Below are 22660 nucleotides of genomic sequence, written 5' to 3'. Positions count from 1 at the left end.
ACCCCCTCTCTTCTGGTCACCATGCCTTTTGTCTCTGTTTCTGTGAGTTAAAGTGGGACTATTTTTATCCCTGTTTGAGGAAACTGGGGCTCAATGAGCTCAACTGACTTCTTTAAATCACACAACTAATAAAGAGAACAGGATTTAAACACTGGTCTGTCTGACCTTAAAGCCCATGCTCTTCCGATCAGATCAACTTGGAAGAAGTTTCCAATAACCAAAAAATACTAAAAATTATTCCTTGAGCACCTGCTATGTGCCAAGCACTATGCAAGGTGCTGAACTTCTAGGTGTTCCCGTGGGCTCGACCCTTAATCCTGGCTGCAAGTTAGAAGGATCCACTGGAACGTGACTCTTGTTAACTTAAAATGTTCATCCAAAGTCTGGAGTTGCATTAGTGAAGGTATCACTAGACTGACTTAAAGATAATAAGGTATTTTGAGGTCTCATCTTACTCACTTTTCCATTCTTTTTTCTAACCTCGCTATTCCGGTTAGGGTCCCCAGCTATTCCAGTTTCCATGCCTCCATCCTCCATGCTTCCAGCCTCCTTTCTCTTTCTTTTCTTTTAGCACTAATCTCTTTTTAAAAACACTTTGCCTAGAAAGTCATTTTTGGAAAATTTTGTTTGTTTTTGTGATATAGATGAATGATTACAGATTCCATTTTAACTAAAAGAGGAAGGCTGGAGACAGGTGAAAGACGGGGGGAAGCAGGAATAGATATGAGATCAACATCATTTTCTGAAGCAAAGATTATTTTTCTAAACAAAGTATAGTAAGAGTCAGGTAGGTAATGTCCAAAATGGGGATAGTGTAATAAATTTGGACAGTAATCCTCAAACGCCATTGTAAGCCTCCTGATTGGGTTGTTGTATCATATTTGGAAAATCCTACTAGTCGATCACACAATGGTTTGTCTAGTCCTGACAATTACAATCCAACAGCAAACGTTACATTAGAATTCCACCACCCAGGATGGTTAAGCTTTTAAATTAAAGCTACATGGCTATTTAAGGATTGGAATGTGTTTCCTTAGAGATATGTAGTCCTTTTAGCCACTGAACTTGAGAGGAAAAACATTTCCACCAACCCTAACACAAGGTCAGTTCATTTAGATATCAATATATCATAATTTGAAACTTACCTTTCGGCGTTTCCCAGCATAGAAAGGAATCAATTAAAGACAAGCCTTGCTTGTAATAGAACGTAGTCAACTCCAGCCAGTCGGCATCAAGCGTACTGATGACGGACCCTTTTCTTGTTACTTTTACTGACAGGACGCCCTCCTGGTACGTCCAGCAGCCTGATTCATCATCACACACATTGAAGACTATGTACAGCTTGTTATCTGAGGACAGGTATTCAGAAGGGGGGAAAAAAAAGAGAAACTATAATTTCATTGACAAGATTCCTAAAATATTTTTTATTGATCACGAGCTATTTCAAGCATGAGAGCGATAAACAAGCACAGAGAATAGAATTACCACTCAGCTTTATCAAATGTCAACATTGTGCCAAGTTTGCCTCAGACTTTTTCAAGGAATTGAGAAATGGATGTAGCTGAGGCTCACTCCGTAACCTCCTCTTATCCTGTTCTCCAGAAATAGCTACTGTAATGAATTTGGTGTCTAACACTCTCATGCAGGCTTTTATTCTTTCACTATAGACTTATATACCCACGAATTATATACAATGTTTTGTAGTTTAAAAAACTTCTAAAAAGTGGTGTCATACTTACACATGTCAATCTATAAATTGATTTTCTTGTTCAATATTATGCTTTTGAAGCATAATTAATACTTTATAGATCTTATGCATTTAGTTTACATAGTATTCCGGTTTACTGTTCTCTGTGGATGGACATATACACTGCTTCCAAATGTCTGTTCCTGCAAATATTTGGACATTTAGACTCTAGAATACTTACTTAGACATGGAATTGCTGGGTCATATCTTACACTTTACTGTAAACTGGCAAATTCTTAATTTTGGGGGGCCTATGGACCCACACCTGTGATTGTGTTTTAGAAAGTCTACCACCACTTGCCTTAAGACACAGGTATGTGTGTTGTGTGCATTTTTCTGGGTTGAGTCTCATGGATTTCATCAGATTCTCTAAGAGGTCTTTGGTGTTGCTCCCCCCACCCCTCAGTGGTCCTAAGAGCACTGCCACAGAAGAGTTATTGAGAGGTAAACAAACCATTCAGAAAGTGGAATCTAAAGACTGATGCTTAAATTAAGCGGGTGGCATGTTGGGTTTAGAACTTAAAGAACCAGAAACAGACGGCTGATCTAATCAAGGCAAGGATGGGACCCAGCCGTTCAAACGGGGCGGTGGGCGGAGGGGCGAGCAGCAATCCAGCCGCGGCTCGGACCCTGGCCCACGCGGACATTCCCAAATTGCACACGCTGCCGGAAAACCAGGGTGGAGGTTAGCCCGGGACCGGCGAAGAAAGGGGAGGGCGGTGTGGGCGAGGCCGGGCGAGGCGACGCGCCGGTTTTCTAAAGGAGCATTTCGTGCCGACCTGGGTCGGGGGTCCTCGGGGTGTCCGGGGTGTGACGCACACCTCGGCCCGGCCCGGCCCGGGAAGCCGCGGCCCCGTCTGAGCGGCGGCGGCAGCGGACTTGCGGCAGCGCGGGCTCTGCCGGGCGCTCCGTGCACCCCCCGCTGCCGCTCGCAGCCCCCCTTCCCCACAGAGGTCGGGGCGCTCCCGCCGTGCGGAAGCCGGGCACGGCCCTAACTCTAAGTTACACGCAGCTTTTTACTTCCTCTAGTAGCACTTTTTAAAGCGCTCCTGACGGTATCGGAAGACTTTGCAGGGCCCGGAAGCACGAGGAGAAAGCGCTCGGTTTCCCGAGGGAACTGCCCGTCGGCCGGAGCCGGGACACTGCTGCTCAGAGGTCTTCAGGGCGCGCGCCGCCGCCACCCCCATGCTGCACCCGGCGTCCCACTTCCACGGTCTGGTTGATGGTCACAGACACGAGTTGGCTGCAAGGGTGGAAACCACCCCGGAAAGGGGAAAGCCCAACCCACGTCCTCGCGCACCGCTCGGGGACCGGCCTGAGCCAGAGGCGGGTCGGTACAGAGCGGCTTAGGGCGGCGCGGGCGGGGCGGGTCCCCGGGCGGGGGCGGGGCGAGGGGCGGGGCGGGGCGGCCGCGGGTCCCCGGGCGGGGGCGGGGCGAGGGGCGGGGCGGCCGCGGGTCCCCGGGCGGGGGCGGGGCGAGGGGCGGGGCGGCCGCGGGTCCCCTGGAGGGGGCGGGGCGGCCGGGGGGCGGGCGCCGTTTCCCGCTGTGCGCGGAGGGCGGCGCTGCCGGGCGGCCCCCGCTCGCTCCCGCCCCGGGGACTTTAAGGACTCGGGGCAGGTCTAAGTCCGCTTCCTGGGCCGTCCCAACCCTTGGAGCTAAGACAGCCTCACGCTACTAAACAATTCACTTTGCTAAACTCAGCCCGTTCCGCTCGCCGGCCCGTTACCTTCTCCCCTTCCGGGCGTCGAGGCCCCGGGGCTGCCGTCCCGCTGCGCCGGCCACCGCTCCCCTTCGCGAGGGGGCGGGTCCCCGGGCCCCGTCTCGCAGGCGCCGGCGGCCCCGTGGGGCGCGCGTGTCGCGGGCGGCGCGGCCTCCGCGCGTCCTTCCCCGCCGGTCCCGCTGCCGCAGGGCGGGCAGGGCTGCCGCACGAGCCCGACGAGCCTCATTCCTCTTTCCGAGGCGACGTTCACCTGGGGTTTAAAGAGGGGAGAACGAGAGGAAGTCTCAGCGAGCCCAGGACGCCGCGGGCCGAGCTCGGCAGGAGGGACCCGCCGAGCCCCGGCGGAGCAGCGCGCCCGAGGCGGGCCACCCGGTCCCGCGGAGCCCCAGAAACCGCGAGCCGGAGCCACGGGCTTTTCAGAAGGTTACTATTGGAGAAGATCCAGTAATTCTGCTGCATGGTTTCTGCAGACCTGTTAACCAGGGGTCTCTCCAGTTGAGGCAAAATTAAAAACTATTCCAAGGAATCTCCCCAAATAACATTACCAAACACATCTTAATTAATAAAAAAAGAGATAGGAATTTTAAAGCAAAAAAAAAAAAAATACAGTCGTTCAAAAGTAACATTATTCGCTGCGGGGAAAGGAAAACGTTAAGTGACGAGTTCCGGACAAAAGCGCGCGTGCACTGCGCCCGCCAGCGCACCCTCCGCGCGGGAGGCTCCGGTCGGCCGCCCCCAGCTCCTGCCGCCCGCCTGGCCGCCGGCGGGGAGATTCAGGCCCGTCAGAGGGCAGGGCCCTGGGCCTCCGCTCGGCTTCCGCTCCATGTCTCTGTCCCTTTTGCGTCCAGCCCCCCCACCCCCCCCCACCCCCCGGCTACACTGACAGTTATCTTGAGGGCAGGACGGTGTCTGGGTGATGTTTTGTACCTACAGGTGCCCTGTAAGTACTTGTTCAATAAGTTAAAGAGCGACGTCTTTTACGTGGGCACTGTTAAAAACAAATGTTTTAGATGCCACCTGCGAGGGGAGAGTAAGTGATGACGGAGGGTGCAAGCAAAACCCTCTGCAGTCAGAAACGGAATGGAGTGAAAAGGGCGGGGGGGGGGCAGAGCCAGAGAGCGGGTCCAGCCAAAGGGGTAACTGCTGTTGCCGCCGCCGCTGAGGAGGGGAGCACTGCTGGGGACAGAGGCCTGTGCGGACACAGTATCATTTATTCACTCCTCTGAGTTAACACACTGGCGTTGTAACAGTGCATGGAGCCTTAAAAACAATCACAGACTGTCCTTCCCCCAGGCGTCCTGGGAGAGGGAGGGAGGCGGCAAGGAAGCACTCTGCAGACGGAAACAAACACAGGCACCGCCAGGGCTCTCTCCGGGCCTTATTAGTTGATTCGGGTGAAAAGGTGCAGAAGCCTTTTCTATTAGTGGAAAGTTTTATCTGGAAAAGTCTGGTTACAAACAGACTATATTAATTAGTCTTTTCCATTTTTTAAGTTAGAAGATTGATATTTTCCAATGTTATTTTTATTTAAAAATCCCGGGGGGAAAACACTCGTAAACCTAGTTTTAAAAATAGAGCAAACATTGATACAATGTTAAAATGACTGAAAATCTAGCTGTCTAACAATCAGCTCTTTATATAAGGCAGCCGTTCAAAAGTAACAGTTGGCGTTCATCTATTGCTCTTGTTCATACATGGGGCAACGTTCAGATATTTTGTGCGCTGTGTTTCCTGAAGTTTTTCTCTTTATGAAATAACCCCTTTACTCTAATTGCTGAAATAACAGTACTTTCCTGTTTAAATAGATCTTTAACCGTCTCCAGGAAGTGAAATGCAAAACAAGAGCTCTGATGGTGATCTATTAAGACTAAATTAGTAGTTACATTTTTGTTTTCAAAAGAAATTTTCTGGAGTGGATTCATTCCCAGACAAAAAAAAAAAAAAAAAAGGAAATTTCCCAGAATAGTAGTAGTAGACAATATGTGTACCTTGTTTATAAAAATGTAGTCTCAAAGGCTGTTCCTGAAAAACCTTATTGAATGGTGACTTTATACCGAAATAGGAAATATCATTAACAGCTATAACTGGCTCTGCATAAACCACAGGTAATCTTACACATACAGTCATTGACAGTTTAGGAGCAATAATAGAAACAGCTAGCAAGTTCCACAGTTTCTGCCTTGAAAGGAAATGCCTTAAGCCTTTGGTTGCATTCATTTAGATAAAAGCTAAAACCTTATAAGTTTCTTTTTAGTCAGTGCAACTAAAAAGAAAACTTCAGAATAAATTTCATCAATTTAGAACACTTATAAATGTAAAATTTTTTCTTGATGTTAATATACATTTGGTATTCAACTTTTCATTTAAGTTTCAATTATGTTATATATTTTAATATGTTTTTATTGATTTCAGAGAGAAGCAGGGAGAGGGGGAGAGAGAGAGAAACATCAATGATGAGAGTCATTGATCGGCTGCCTTCTGCTCGCCCCCTACTGGGGATCGAGCCCAGAATCCCAGCATGTGCCCCGACCAGGAATCGAACCACAGTCTCCTGGATCCTAGGTCCATGCTCAACCGCTGAGCCATGCCGGCCGGGCTAAAATATTATCTCTTTATCTCATTGAAATGAATGGCATGTCTTTCCTACAGAACAGTTGCCCACTTTCCCAACGGCACTTATGAAGTAATGATTGCTCCCCCCTTTTATTTCATTGGGTTTATTATGTGTGTAAATTTATTTCTGGCATTTCCATTCCATTTTCTTGGCCTATATTTCTGCTTTTAACTTGGTACAGTTTGATATATGTGCTTCCATATGTTTTAGATTCTGGTGGAATGGCTCCTATTATTTCCTTGCTCTTTTTAAAACAAGAAAGGAAGTTGACGAAGAAGAAATACCAAATATTTCTCAATACCCCATGAAAAATGTACACATTTAGTACCTTTTCTATCAGCTCTTTTGCTACGTCATTTGTTTGTGTCTCATAAGTTAGAGGACATTCCTCAATCACAAGTCGTGGGCGTCTTTGTCCGCTGGGTGCTGCTGAATGCTTCGGGCTGCAACAGAGAACATGTTCATGGTTGGAAGCCATGTGCTGATGTTAAGCTAATAGGCTCACATGAAATGAGTGAGCGACTCACAAATAAGGCAATAATTTGTTTTATTTCAAGCCTAGTGGTTTATCTTCTTGTGCAAAAATACCAGAAAAACAGTCACTTTTATTAATTTAACCTTCCTTAATTTAAATCTCTATTAAATTAATTTCTAATTTAATATAGAAGAAAAATTTCATGTCGTTTTAACAAAAGTTATGAGAAATGATTTTAGATGACTGTCATACCTCATTATTGCACAAAAGCACAAGTAGAAATCGTATTAAAATGCAGATCAGTGGTGTCCTGTATTTTTCCCTTTTCTCATCTTTACTCCTTACTTGCTCCTAGCCTTGTCAGGGAACTACTAAGTCTATTTTCAGTAACGCTAAACGAGAAAAAACGCCTACATGGTTTGTAAGCTTGTAATTAGGAAACGTGTTACTAGTGTGTGATAAATGGCACGTGTACTTGGGAATGCCAGAACTAGGCCAGTCTGATGAGCCGCACGCTCCCTCTCAGACGCGGCTAAGGGCGCGGTTACGCGGTGAAGACAGTGGCCCTTAAAAGCACGCCCAGAGGTTTTTCAGAACAGTTTTTTCTTCAGTGTTCCTGGTTCCTCTCTTTTCTTCTTATTTAGCTTTTTGCTTCTCTGCTTAGCCCCTTTTTATAGTTCAAGTGGCCGATTAGTAGCCCATTACGATAAAGAGAAAACACAGTTTTTACCCCGGTCTTTGAAATGGTTTTGATATACTTGGAGTGGTTTAAAAAAACCACAATGTGTTAGTCAAAGAAAACCGGTCTGGTGATTTTTATTCATCATTAGAAGGAGCAACAGAATTTGAAAACTTTCAAACTTACAAGCTAACCTGGCAAAAATGGTTGCAGTATTGTTTGGGAAAGTAGCTATTTCAAAAAGTTTTGAAAAGTAAACTAAAGTAGACAGCTTTTACATCCTATTTTTTGAAAAAAGCTGGTAAGAGGCCTATCCAATTTGTGAGAACTAGGCATGTAGGCCTTTTAGAAGTAAAAATTTTAGAAGGTAGAGATAGTTTCTGTTGTCACTATGAATAAAACAAAATAGGACAGTTAAAAAAAAATGCTTGGAGAAAGTGGACTTCAGTCCAGCCAGCTCTTTCAGCCCCTCGAGGACTCAGAGCTATCAGCCAGGCCCTCATCTGCTGAAATTGCTGCAGGAGCTCCCATGTGCTTCTCCAGTCTGTTTCCCTTTCCCTTTGTTCACTGACATCCTCACCTAGGACCTGCTTATCTGCAAGGGGCCAAAATCAAAGAGGAGTGTTAAGGAGGAAACGTAAGTTTCCTTCCCAGAATCCGGTTCAAACAGTGGGAAATGTGCCTTAAATCAAAACCCTGGCTTATCCTTTATTTCTATCACTTTGTTCAAACTTTCTGTTCTTTTAGCCAAAGAAAACTGCCATTCAGCAGCTCCTTAGTATGACTGTTTTCTTGGGCAGCAGGCTTACCTTAATTTCAGGCGTGATAGCACCACCCTGTATAGGTAACTTGCAGGTAGGTGTTTTCGCTGCCACACAGGTTGTATGACAGGATGAATTGCCCCAACAATATATCCTTTAAGATAGTAATCTTCCACTTTTGTTACTATATCTGGGATTGAATTTATCTTGATGACTTCTGGGTTTGGTGAAGCTGAAATATCAAATGCAAAGAGAAATTTGAACATTCATAAAATGGAATTACACATTATTTCTATCTATGTGTGATAATACTAATAACTAGGAAACATACATTTTTCTAAGTTAATTTCAGAAAATAGCAACAGTAACCTTGTTAGCTGGTAGATACATAATGTTACCAATATGTCTTAAAGTAAAAATATAATGCCTTATATGATTTTTTTTCCAATTAAGGCAGCTTTATTTCTTAGGATTTCATTTGACTATATTTCCATTAATAGATATTGAAGACATACACAAGAGAAACAATGTTAAGTTGAAGAGCCAATTGTTTTTATGGTTCTGAACAAGATGAGATGCATAATTTCTTAAGAATAAAATTCATACAAATCTAAATTAAAAATGGGAGAAATGGTATTTGTTAAGAATTACAATTTCCAATTACACTTCTAAACCACCGTGTTTTTTGGTTTTTTAATCCTCACTCGAAGATATGTTTTTATTGATTTTAGAGACAGAGAAATATCAACGTGAGAGAGAATCATCGATAGTTGCCTTCCGTGTGCACCCTGACCGGTAGTCGAACCTGCAGCATTTCGGTTTGTACCGGATGATGCTCCCACCAACTGAGCCACCCGGCCAGGACTAAGCCACCGTGTTTTGCTTCTCTGGCAAGCTAAAAATATGATTTCTTATGGCTCTTATATCTATGTTAGAGTAAAGGAATTGAAAAAGTAAAGGTATCCAGAAGTTCTTTTTAATAAGAATTCTGAATGTATAGGAAATTGAAATGCAACATTGATATGCAAGTCAGCCATCCCTCTGAGGCAGAGTAAATCTGCAGAAACTATACAGTGATGCCATCTGTATGGTTTTTAGTAAAAGGAGTAGGGTGTGTTACTTGGGAAAATGTGCTGAGTGTTCCAGCAGTATTAATTTAAAAAACAGCTTTCTGTAACAGTATTTCTCATTTTCTGGGAAACAATCAAGAATTAACATCTACCAATAGCCCTGCCGTGTGAGTATCGCTTGAGTAACAAAACCCGTGAGATTAATTCCAGCTCTGGGCAGCACTGTCAGTGTGGTCAGTGCATCCAGCAAAGGACTGCGGCTCATGGCCTGGGCACAGGAAGGAGGTTAGGGAGCAGGCAAGGAGAGGGTCAGAGGAAATCCCCTCCTCCTCCTCCATTAACATCCACGCCTGGAACAGAAAACCACACCGGTGGCAGTCACGGCAGCTTCTCAAAGGAAAGCAGGGCACTCAATAGGAAAGTTACACAGACCAGGGTGAATCCATTTCCTCAAAGTTACATCCTCACTTGGATTTAAACTAATCTCTTCCTAATGTGTTTTCTTCATCATCAGGAATGGGAATAAAAAGAGAACAATCCCGGACTTTGTAGAAACAGTTGGATTTCATTGTGAAATGACCCAGTTCTGCCTGGTGTGTGGCAATCGCCCTGTGAGTCATTTGCTTTTACCGCTTTTCAGTATTTTAACTACCAACCCTGATGTCCAAACAAAGGAACTGAAAAACTATAAAGGAGAATAAACTGTTGAGATTAGGAATCAAACATAACCTGAACTTATTTTTAGAGCTATATATGAATCCTACAAAGTTTTAAAGAAAATTTCAGTTTTGAATGGATCTCGTGGCTTACTGCAGACAGTGGAAGTGCTTTCGCACGACACGAAAGGTTGTTCATCGTCTGGCCGCTGCCTGTCAGGCTTCGCTCTTACCCTTCTCGCGCGTCTCGCTTCCGCAGGCCTGAGCCGCTGGCTCCCGATGCTGGCCGGCTGCTTCGTGACGCCAGGCCTTCGTTTCTTCCCTGCTCCCCGAGCCGAGCCAATTCCTCCTCTGTGCTGTGTGCTCGACCTCTTCCCTTCTCAGGCTGCATGGTAGCTACTTGTTTATAGGTCTGTCTCTGCTGTTAGACTGCTAATTCCTTAAGGACAAGGGACCTCCCTATTTCTCTTTCTGTGCCTACCATTTTCCCAGGTCATTGTGTTAAGTTGGAAACACTATTCATAAGGAGACTAAGAAGTGAAATGATTGCAGGAAGGCGGGAAAGCTATCAAGGTTAGCTGGTGGAAATAAAGTGAGGTCAGCAAATTCAGGAACTGTACAGGTTATCTAGGCCTCGATAGAGACACACAGGGAAACAACACACAGGCAGTGTGTGGAATTCTTATTCTCCTGATCACAAAGGTGAAGGTGGTCAAGAGCCTAGCGAGAATCCAAGCAGGTAGTGTTAAAGGTCATACTCACTTCAGGAGGCTCTAGCTTTAGGCCCCACTGTATGTTCCTCAAGTTCATGATATTATAATGAAAAAAACCACATTACAGTCCGGCTGGCATGGCTCAGTAGTTGAGCGTCGACGCATGAACCAGGAGGTCTGGGTTCGATTTCTGGTCAGGTTGCGGGCTAGATCCCTAGTAGGGGGCGTGCAGGAGGCAGCCAATCAATGACTCTCTCATCATTGATGTTTCTCTCTCTTCCTCTCCCTTCCTCTCTCTGAAATCAATAAAAACATATTAAAAACACACACATACCGCATTGCAAATGAGGTAAAAAGTAATGAGCGGTGGAGCTACATTGGGCGGGATTAGCTCCACCTTGGACTGAAACCTGGGGAGAATTTGGAGAGGGCTGTGGCTCACGCAAAGAACGAGCTCTGGGAGGGCCTCGGGGCCCTGCTTGCCTGGCTTCTCCGCTGACTTATTTGAAGTCGCTGTTGGGCCCTGTCCTGTCGCAGCCAGTCAGTCTGCTCCGCTGCACTGCTTATAAGGAACCCCCAGAAATCAAGAACTCAGGGCTGGGGAGCGTGCCCTCTCCTGGAGCCCGGGTCAGGGTTCAGAGCACTGAGGCAGCCTGTTGCGATCTTATCACTTTCCCAGAGAGGGGGCAGTGCAGCAGCCCACACTTAAAGGCATTTAATGCTTTCAAACAGGCGCTAATAAACATTCCTAACAAACATATGTAAAGATCACGTTTGTTTTGGGCGGGGTGCTTTACGTAAATTATTTAACTGCCTCAGGTGTGAATGTTCTCCTACCTGGAGGTCTGTGTCCTGGGATAAACAGCGCTCAGCACAGACATGACAATTATGGTAAGTGCTTAAGAAAGACTTATTAAATACTAACTGAAAGAAAAATTGGATGTAACATTTGCCTATTCAACGAACAGAGGTCCAGGGTGCTCATGGGGGAGGGGTTTAGAGAATAGACTCTAGGACCAGACTGTCTGGCTCCAACGCCCAGCTCTGCCACGGACTAGCCTGGCAAGGTACTTTTGCATCCATGTGCCTCAGTTTCCTCATCTGCAAAATGAGAATAAGAATAGAATCTACCTTAGAGTGTTAGGAGGGTTAAATAAATTAATGTTTGTTCCTAGAAGGAATCTGGCTTGTGGCGAGTGCTTTGTCAGATAAGGTCCCCCCTGTCTAGAGAGGGAATGCACTACTCTCAGGAGGAGCACGAGGCTCTAGAAGCAAATCGCCTGGGTTCAAATCCTGGTTATGACACTTACTAGGCATGTGATCTGAAACAAGTTCTGTACCTCTCTGAGACGTGGATAAATAATTGCATTAACTTCACAGACTTGCTTTGATAGTAACTGTAAAACATGAGCCCAGTACCTGGCACAAAGTAAACACTCAAACATCAGAGATGTTCCTGTCTGTTGGTGGCCGAGCCCTAAAAAAGATCGTTTCAAATGAAGTTGTCCCCAGAGATAAGTCATTGCTGGTTTAAACAATCCCCAGCAAGAAGATCATTGTATTTATTCCAAAAACATGGCCTGGCTTCCAACCTGTAGAACTCTAATCAAGGCCCCTAACTCACACTGTAGATCAGAGGTCCCTAACGCATGCTCTGAATCTCAGGTCCCTAACCTACACTGTAGAATTAGGAGTCCCTAACTCACACTGATCTACCATGTTGAGTGTCATGGACTCAAATGTCCAAAAGTACCAACCAGGCTGATAAAGCAAAGAAAGCTGCTGTGCTTGATATGTGGTGAGGCCCGGAGAGTACTCAAAACCTCAATCAAAGAGTGCAGCAGCCCCAGCTGAGTGCTGCCTTATGGACATGTGGGCCAGGTGTTACAGGATCTTAAACTTTTCACCACCACCCCCCAAATCCAGGTTCTTACGTAATGTCTTTCAATTTTTAAAAGTGACAGTTAATTAAAATACTTTAACACTGTACACACCCAGTGAGACCTGTCTAATGGCTGAAATATGGCCCATGTCTCGTTGGTGTGTGACTTGTGCTCTGGGTCACCTCCTGCATTCTGCAGGCCAGAGCCTTCCCAGGCCTTGACCAGACCACCTGGACTGTCTTAGACAATGTTCAGCATCCCAGGACACAGAAAAAGGGGTCCAAGTCGTCCTCACTAGTGGGGTAGGAGGGTGATGGTAACAGGAGGGCTGTGGTTCACTCCATTGACAAATTGTCCTTCTTATCCGACATCGGGACTTGCTTTAAACGTGCTAGCATCGGTCAAGAAAGTTAAACCCAGGAGCAAGAAGAGGAAAAATAAATTGGGAATTTTGTGGAGAACTGTCCTCCACGTAATTCCCTTGATTCTTAATAATGTTTGGCACTGAGCTGAAACGAGGCGGGAAGGCTGATTCGGCTTAGAACCGTGAGGAAGGGGAGAGCTGTGCACACGGAGGCGGCACTGCCGTCAGTGCTCAATTACGCTGGAGGCCAGGCCTTTGATTTGATGTCCTTACACTGGAGCAGTGATATCAGAGGCTCTACTACTTTTAAACACAGGAAATTAGGGGGGAGGCGGCGGTTGTTTTGGCTGGAATTTGAACTGCACCGGCGGTTAGCAGCAGCTGCAACCATCCTGCTCGTAGCTCCCCACCACCATTCTTTCTCAGTTCTTTGGGGAAGGAACGAATGGTGTAGTTTATAGCATTAATGGGTGTGGTTGGTTACTGTTAAATTAATGCTACATGATTAGTAAAAGCTTTATTATACCTTACAAGGCTACTGTGAAGAACTGATGGAAAGAAAGCATTTTGTAATTTGCTTTGAAAATGGTACAAATGCAAAGTGGCTTTTTATGATTAAAATCAAAACATGCTGAAGGTTAAGCAATAATCTATATTTATCCTTATAGTTTCTAAAATAAAATAACAAACAGACTTTTAAATGCTCCTTTGCTTAAAGTCTTCATAGACAAAGGCCAACTTTTAAAAACAGGGAAAGTCACATTCTAATATAAGGCTAAGAACTTGTTCAATGCCAGAAGCTTTGCTCTCATGACGTAACTCTATGAAAATAGTCCATGACATATATATGTTCTTTCTACCAATTTACTTCTGAACATTAGTATGTATTTTTGAAGTATTTATGAAACATTGTTTCCTCAGATAAAAATACAACGTGCAAACACTGGCAAGAAATTTTACCATATTTTCAAAAGGAAACAGACTGTCAATCTCCATATTCTATCTAGGAATTATAGTAAAAAATAATAAGTAACATATACCAAGTGCATATTTTGTGCCAGAGATTATGAGAAATGCTTTACACACCTCATCTTTTCTGTTGTTGCAATTGTCAAAGGTTTATTGCTGATTATGTAATATAATAAATATGGCTATACATGTCTATTCTTAATCCTTCCAGCACTCCATAAGGTAGATATTATTATTCTCAGATGAGGAAACTCAGGAAGATAGAGACTTGTTAAGCTGCCTAAATTGCTACTAAGTAAGTGGTAAGACTGTACTTGAACCAAACAGACTGCAGAGCCAGTGCTCCCGTCTAAGGACACTAGTACCTACAGGAAAGAAAAACTTCATTGATTTGGATTATGTTAATTCAGAAGTTGTGAACGTTCAGACATGAGCTGGGGTAAAGCTTTTGGGTTATGATAAATTGTAAAGCAATTAATGTATGGGCATTAAAAAGAGTATCTGGTTTACTTTTTAAAATGTTTTAAATTACTTAGAACCATAAACTACTATATAAACAACATCCAAATGTGTAATCCTTTGTTTTCAATGAAAGCTGCCTTTTTTGTCGTCACTCATTAATATATTTAATTGAAACAATATAACTGCAGTTTTAAAATACACTAAAACTCTATTGCACTATGTAGTTCGTTCTTACAGGCAGATACAGGACCAAATTATGACCATTTCAAACTCCTGCAGCCTCATGTCTCACCGCTGCCTCCTGTGAGTGCCCCACCCCGTCCATTCTGCTTCATTCCGACTCCCCAGACAGGCCCTAACATTTTCTCTCATTTCTGAGTCTGTACCTCTTGTCTTTCAGCCTTGTTTCCCTTACCCCCCACTTCCTACTCAGTCTTGTTTCTTGTTTTTTTAATATGTTTTTATTGATTTTTAGAGCGAGAGGAAGGGAGAGGGAGGGGGAGAGAGAAACATCATTGTGAGAGCAAGACATCCGCTGCCTCCTGCATGCTCCCCACCGGGGATCTAGGCCACAGCCCCAGCATGTGCCCCCCCGGGAACTGAGCCAGCAGCCTTTTGTGCACGGGGTGACGCCCAACCAACTGAGCCACACCGGCCAGGGCTATTCGGTCATTTTTTAAAAATCTTGGGTGGGTGTAGAAATATAACATACAAAACAAATGCACAAAACATACTTAAAACTGCCAACACTTGGGCAACAACCATCCATTAAAAAGTCAGAACATGGCGGGCACTCCAGAAGCTTCCCATTTCACCCTTTCCAATGACAACCCCCTCTCCCTCTCTGTACTACTTCAACATTAATGGTCATCACTTCCTTGCTCTTCTTTCTAGTTTACTATCCAGTGTGCAGCCTTGAACACTATTGTTCATTTTTGTCCATTTTTTGAGCTTTATATAAATGGAATCATACATTGTGTACTTTTGTGTCTGTCTTCTTTCACTCCACATGATGTTCGTGAGATGCATCTGGCATAGCTTGTGCAGCTGTAGTTCGTTCATTTTCATTGCAGTATAGTAGAGGTCGGCAAAGTACTGCCTGTGGTCTGCTTGGTTCCACATGGTATGTTGGCACAATGGCAGAGATGAGTAGTTGTGACAAAGACCACATGGCCTGCAAAGCCTAAAAGACTTACTCTCCGCCCCTTTGCAGAAAACGTTTGCTGACTTCTGCAGGGCAGTGCCCCACTGTGTGAGTATACCAGTTTATTTTTCCTGTCTCTTGTTCTTGGATTTCTGAGTTGTTCCCACTTCTGGGTTATTACAAATGCTTCTGTGGACATTCCTGTATGTGTATCAGAGTGCACATGCGCCCGCATTTCTGCTGGGTGTATGTTCAGCTAACATACACCCAGGTAGGCCAAAGCCTTTTTCCGACATGATTGAACCAATTTACCAACACCTGTTGTTAGCAGTCTTTTTAAATTTTAGCCATTTTGAATGATTTGTAGTGGTATCTCACTGGTTTTAACATGCATTTTTCTGATTATTAATAACATCGAGCACAGTTTTGTACGTCTATTGACCATTTGGATTTTCTGTCTTGTGAACTGCCTAAGTTCCTTGTCCATTTTCTATTGGGTTGTTTGTCTTTTCCTTACCGATTTATTTGCAGTTATATTTTATATATTCTGCATACAAACCTCTGTCTAAGTCTCACTCATTCTTTAGATCTCAGATGAGGTGGCGTTTCTTTAAAGGAGTCTTTCTGGATCCTTCCAGTCAGGGGGATGCGCTCTTCTCCCTGCTTCTGTGACACTCGCACCCCTAGCACAGCCTGTACCCCAGCATGTAGTGCGTGTGTTGTAACTGATGCTCTTTTATTGGTGTCTCTCAGTAGGATGCTCAGGATGTGAGTTCATAGGGCACAGGGACTAGGCTCTGTTTATCTAGGCTCTGTACATGCTCACTGTTAGTTCAAACAACGAATGTATGTCCAACCAGATGTAAGAAGCATATATAGGAAAAAGATCCAGTATAGTGTAGATTGCTGATAGAAATGTATATGCATTTTCTCCCAACATCAATATTTACATAAGTGGGTAACTGTATGCTATTATCAGAGATTGTCCTCTCCCTCCGTTCAGAATGGGATATTTCTCCTCCACAATAGTCTGAATTTGTGAGGTTTTATTATTTTTTTCTAAACCAAAATATCTCACCATTTCAAACAAAACGGAACTCCTTACATAGTTTTTTCACCTGGTAGGAATTTAGGCTGGGCACCACGGTAATGTTGCTGCTTGAGTAAACTTAGTCATTTTTTATTATTAGTTTCTTTTTATGCAGCCCTGGACAGTTTTGACTGCTTGAGGAAATGCCCAGGAACTTATTAGATTTAGACAGAAATAGAAAATTTAGCTGGACCCTCCCTCCCTCCCTTCCTTCCTCCCCCCTTATTTCTGATCCTTTATTCACCACTTGTTGATTTTTTAAAAATGCATTCTCTTCAGTGCTGCATCTTCATTATTCTCGAGAGTTCTCTAGTAGTTAACGTTACCACCACTTCTGGTTTTGAACCCCCTTTCCTTGAGTTCTCTGGTGCTCTCCGTCCCTTCTCTGCCATACGCTAAATATGCCTTACGCTTAGCCCGAGACGCCCGGCTCTGCCCGTGTTCCCTCTTCTTAACGCCTGTTTCAGTTCCTCCTGGAAATCATTTCCAGCTTGCCTCTGGGAGAGTCTCCACCAGGAAGTCCCTCGGCCACCTCCAGTGCGACACGCGGGCACTGGAACTGCTGTCTAGCGTACGTGGACCCTGGGACGCCTCCGACTGTCAGGGGCGTCGTTATTTCCAGTTACTCACACTCAGGACCGGATTCCTCATTCTTTCTGTCCCTTCACATCCAGCCAGCCACAGGCTAAGTTCCTCCCTCCTAAGACCTTACATTGACCCCTTGCCTTCGGCCCTCATCGCCGCCCCTCAGGCAGGCCCTGGGTCAGCCTTGACCACTACAAGCAGCCTTCTAACTTCTCTCCTTCCTCCCGTCTCTCCCCATTGCGATCGCACACGAACGTCCTAAAAACACTTCTCCGTGTCTATCAACCACTTGTTCAAAGGCCTTCACATCTGTTTATTCCCCAGAGAATCAAGGAATCCCTCCTTGGCCAAGCCAGAGCGTCCCATCCGCCCTTATTCCCAGCCTCACGTTCCGCTTCCTCCTACAGCCCCAGCTCACTGCTCCATTCAATAGCCCTGAACATGCTTCAGCCTCAGTCTTTTTCTGGTGTCGAAGCCCTATTTTTTCTTCAGGTCAGTTACAGTCTTAACTCGAGTTCTAACTAATCATATTCAAAACTGACTTTTCCTTTTCCTGACACCTCCCAAATCATGTATTGCAATTTTTCATTTATTAATTCAACACAACTTGCTGGCCGTTGGCCATGTGTCAAACACTGTGCTAGAAACAAAGGTGGTTAAGATACAGCTCCTGACCTTGAGGAGTTCAAGATCTTGTCCAGTTTGACCAATTAGAATATAAAACACGGGAGGGCAGGAACCATGCCTTATTCCTTGTATTTCCAGTACTCATCGGCGTCTTCCACAGAAGACATACCTCGTCTGTGTTTATTGCTGTTAACAGTGATTATAAAAGACAATGAGAGGTTCTTGTTCTAATAATAAGGAAGCAAGCTAGAGGCCGGCAACATTTTACTTAATATATTTCACATAATTCTACTCGAAATTCCAGTGAGGAGCCTACCATCTGTCCTGTTGGGTTTTTAGTATTTTAGAAACCCCTTTTACTCATAAAGATATACATGCTCTAAAAATCCTTAAGGCTGTTATTATTTAGATTGTTTTCTAGGATTGTACAAGGAGGTAAGCTAACCCTTTTGGATAATTTGCAGAGTTAATTTAACTTTTCATTAATAAATTATATTTAACACACATATATACACACACACACTCTGATAAAAACACACATATAGATTATTATACAGTAAAACAGAACATTTATCACAAAAAATGTACTGGAATCTCAGCAGTGCAGTTGGTAGACCAGGCATAAAGCCAGGTGGTATAATAATAGTTTACCTTTGATTAAGTGCTTACTAAAGTGCCAGGTACCTTTTCAAGTAGATTATCTTATATTATCTCCTTTAATCCTTAGAACAACTCCCTTACACAAGCACCATTGGAACACCCATTTTACAGATGAGGAGACTGAGATACAGTGAAGTTTAAAACTTGCCACAGTTAGTGAGCGAAAGAGCCTTGATTCGGAACCTAGGAATTTTGATTCCAGAGCCTTATATGCTTAATGACTATGATATTATTTCTCCCATAGAGATGTAAACAATGGCTCAAAGTATGCCTCCCCCCCATGAAAAAACAAGTGTGGGGGAGGGGAGGGGGAGGAGGGAGGGAGATGTAACTGAACGGAAAATAAATAAGTTCAGATAATCACAGCCCCCATAACAGGGCACTGGGAATCTCAGAGTCTCCTCCTCCTGCCCTACTGGGTAACGTCTACTCTCTGTCTTATGTCCCGTGTTTGGAAAAACAGAGGAAGACAAAGTAAGAGACAGGCTTGTCATGAGTACACACAGCTGTCACCAGACCATTTTGTTTCCTGAAAGATAGCTCACTGCACAGTGGCCTCTGAGAGGCAGGAGGGGCCACTATTCTGTGCTCCTCACAGGACCCCAGGACAGAACCGCCAGGGCTGAATGTAAGGCTGGCACGCTCTTGCCTCCCCTTGACTCACTCCCCTGGAAGCTGGAGTGGCAGGTGGAGGTCAGAGAGGAGAGAGGAAGATGGTGTGGAGTTGGGTGATGCAGTTTTGGCTTCTGGGTCAAAGACAAAAACAAAACAAAAACATGTGGAATAATTAAAGAGAACAGGGACACCAGGAGACAGGCGCCTGGACCAAATAAGAACCATGTGCAAGTTTAAAATATGTGCCTGCTTTGTGTGTTAACATTTGCAAACTATGCCATACTTATACTTTATATATAGCGTAGTAATCTGTTACCTCCTCCAAACCCCTAGTGTGGAAGGTAGAAATTACATTCCTTTCACAGAGAGAAGGACTTCTGATAATAACAAAACCAAAATGACTTCTAAAAAAATGCTATAGAGCGCCCTGACTTAAGGATGACTGCATTTATACCAGTTTGCTTGAGATTTTTAACACTGTGGGAAGGAAATAAATCAGAAAAAAATTCAAGTTACTTTAAGCCTCATGATCCTATGGGGGATGGTGCAGCAAACCTTAAAGTGCAGCTCAAAATGGCTCTGGCCTAAAGTTTATGAATAGACAAGGTTATAAGTTTAAGGAGAGTGTGTGTTCGTGTCCTATGGATTTACAGAAACCAGTCCTAAAAAATAATCAACATGGACAATCAATGGAGAAAGCATAGCACCACATCACAGAAATTTTCTCAAATAATGGTTTTTGGAAAAGTATAAACAAATTTACATGATTGGTTACTTCTTTGATCACCATTATCTTAATCGACTTTTAATTTTCATAATTATAAAGAAAATTAAGAATACTGACACTTTTTCTTCGGTAGCCTTAGCCTTAGATAAAAATAGAAATGTGAGTATGTTAAAGCAGAAGTGCAGATTTTGGGTATGTCCCTGGAAGGGATCTTGCTTGCTGGCCAGCTCAGTTTTTGACAAAGAAAAATGGGCTGCTCCTGTTTCTCGCACAAAGATGCACTGTTCACAGAGCGACCCCAAAAATGGAGAATTTGTGTTTAAGTTGAAAAGAAGTTAAGATGATACCCAATGTGATAATATGCTTAGAAAGTATAAACTTTCTAGTCACTGGTAAAATGTGTGGCTTTTTAAAATTACAGGTATAACTTTGTAATAAGAAGTTAAAATACTGATATCTGGAAATTCTAACGGTAAGCAAGACACTCTAAGTTCCATGCTTAGTATCCCATTATTAAAGATACAGTTCTGCTTTTTAAACACTTAGTTTTATCCAGGCTGCCGTACAGTACTCTTAAGTTTCCGAAAGAAGTGAGGCAAAGTATTTGTGAGGTCGAGCTGCCTCTGTTCCTTCCACAGGGCTGCCATCTGGGCTTGTTTATTTGTGTTTCCAACTTTCTGGAACAGGGAGTTTCTCTGTTTCGGACAGGGCACCAAGCAAAGGAATTGCTCTTACAGAAGGCTGTCTTTTCTTCTTTTTTACTGTATGTTCAAACTTCAAGTTTAGTTTGGTCAAAAATATCCAATAACTAGCACAATCACAAAATTTAACATAGCTGGAAACCTCAGAATTGGCTTAGCAAAAACTCCCACACGATGCAAGTATTATTTCCTACATGCTACCTTCTTGTGCCTTTCGGGTCTTTTTCAAAACACAGACTGTCATTAAGGCTACAGCTATTTGGCCTGGAAATCAAACATTTTCCATGTACCCTTCTACAAATAAGCATTTGATTTAAAAATGAAGAAATATTTCTAAGCAGTTTTTCTAATTCTATGAAGTACATGTGAACCATGTTACAAAAAACAAAGCAAACAAAACAAAATCTTTCAATATATAATTAAGAGACAAAGCATTATTGTTAGATTGATTATGCAATCTGATTATGAAGAACACTTTAAAAATTAACAAACCAACACCCCAAAAAACTAGCAGTCCCTTATCTTTGAAACATTTCATTTAACAAGTAAAATAGAAGGAAAAAGTACCTTGTAAAGTAAAATCCAGCAATACATATTCGTAAGCAATTTCTGTCTTTGTTTCCACTTGCGGTCTCTTCAGGGTAGAAAATATTTTTCCAGGGCTGCTATCATCAGGGTCTTCTAGCTTTCTAAGTCCGCACCCCATTGCAAAATCTGTAAGGAATTAAACTGCAGGACAGGGGAGGGAGAGCAGCAAATTCTGTTGTTTAAGCTGCAAAAAGAAAGTTATGGACTTAACTGCTTTGATTTTTTCAGCTAAACCATAGATGCTCAAACAGAAAACATTTGAGTCCAAGGAGCGGAGCTGAAGACTTTTTCTATCCATTTTTCTGTAGAGTCGTTGAGCCCATCATGAGTAAGCCCCAGCTCCGGGAGGCTGGGCTGGATCTTAGGAGAAACATGCGAGCTGCTACAACTTAGCGGAGAATTTCCCTGCCACGTCAATTTACAGCCAGCCCCCTACCAGAGTTCTGTCGCTCAGGGCACCAACTGTGCTTTGTCTATTCCAGTTGGCTGGATGATAAAAGAGGTGTCCCAAAGCGGAAATAAAAACGCAAAAGTGCAACTCAGATGGAAATATCTACGAGCAGAGGATATATTCAGACACAGGAGCATGCGATTCTTTTTCTTTTTTCTCTTTTCCCCTCTTTCCTGTGCCCACCCCTCCTTCCTCCCCGCTACTACCAGGAAAGCAAAAGGAGAGAGAGAGAGGGAGAGAGAGGGAGGGAGAGGGAGGGAGAGGGAGGGAGAGGGAGAGAATGAAGAAATGGATTCTCAACATGATTGGAAACAAAAATCATTTCCAGAACGGAAGTCAGTTTTATGAGGAAACTTTCTGGACTCTAAAAGGAGAAAGCAAAGTTGTGTGTTTTTTTTAAAGCAAACAATTTAGTCTTTAGGTAGCACTTTTGAGGATTTCTTTTGACACAAAGGTTCTTTTTGCTGGAAAAATTATATAATAATTACAACTGCCAAATAAAAAGGAAATATTAAAATATTTTAATAAAAATACTTTAATTGCAAAGGAGAGGCAGATATGTGGATAGTTTTCCTAAGATCCTTAAAGTTTAAAATACTCTGCTTTTAGAAGGCTTATGATAGTAACTAAGAACACTCTGCAGGTCCCAAAGTAGCTATAATTTAAAAAACACACCACAACAAAACTGACAACTTGATTCATTCAGTCTTATAAACTGTCATTTGCCTGAAGTCAAAAACAATTTATGACGGGCCAATTGTAATGAGTGCTTATTGCATTTTAGCATTTACAGGTCAGGTGGTATGATGCGTTCATCCAATCTGAGAGCCCTGGAATCAGACGGTTTGGGTTCAGTCCTGCTTCAGTCCTACTAGAGACGTGATCTTGGGCAAGTTACTTGACCTCTTCAAGTTTCAATTTCCTCCCCTATAAATTGGAGTTAACAATAGTACTTACTTCATAGGCTTGTTATGACAGTCAAATGAGATAATCTTATCTCACCTCCTAACACTATGCCTGCCTAATAGCACAAAATAAATTTAATGTGTTTACATTATAAAACAGGGTTGAGAGTAGTAATAGGAAGGAAGGGATTCTACCACCACTCCCATTATTTACAAAACAAACCCTGATCACATTTTGGATTCTAGAAACACAGCCTGAAAAGATTTTTTCAATCACGTTGAAGAGTGCACGTGAAAACTCTCAAAAGGAGGGGTTGGATTATTTAGTTTGTAGATCACTATGACCTCTTGTCTCTTCCTTCTGGCTACTTGTCTTTAAATAGTTTACTTCTCAGAAATGTTTTTAACAGAGGAAAATTTCATAGTCTGTCATTCTCAAGGGTGAGCATGGTT

At 43.4% G+C, this 22660-nt stretch overlaps 1 protein-coding gene across 1 annotated transcript in view; it reads right to left on the bottom strand.

Moving 5' to 3' along the window:
- The window catches only part of RFTN2 (raftlin family member 2), a 41449-nt gene extending 19932 nt beyond the window's left edge, over nucleotides 1–21517 (bottom strand). The window contains exons 1-5 of the mRNA XM_087819981.1: nucleotides 20831–21517; nucleotides 8046–8229; nucleotides 6411–6525; nucleotides 3475–3718; nucleotides 1146–1349 (exon numbers count right to left, since the gene is read on the bottom strand). Coding sequence (XP_087676107.1) covers nucleotides 1146–1349; nucleotides 3475–3718; nucleotides 6411–6525; nucleotides 8046–8229; nucleotides 20831–20969 — 886 coding nt within the window. The 5' untranslated portion in view covers nucleotides 20970–21517. The remainder of the gene's footprint in view (nucleotides 1–1145; nucleotides 1350–3474; nucleotides 3719–6410; nucleotides 6526–8045; nucleotides 8230–20830) is intronic.
- Nucleotides 21518–22660: the final 1143 nt, after the last annotated feature.

Source organism: Miniopterus natalensis, chromosome 8 (assembly GCF_054644295.1).
Source record: "Miniopterus natalensis isolate mMinNat1 chromosome 8, mMinNat1.hap1, whole genome shotgun sequence".
In the NCBI taxonomy this organism is placed as follows: Eukaryota; Metazoa; Chordata; class Mammalia; order Chiroptera; family Miniopteridae; genus Miniopterus; species Miniopterus natalensis.
Note: the sequence above shows the minus strand (reverse complement) of the source record. Positions and strands in the feature narration are given on the sequence as shown.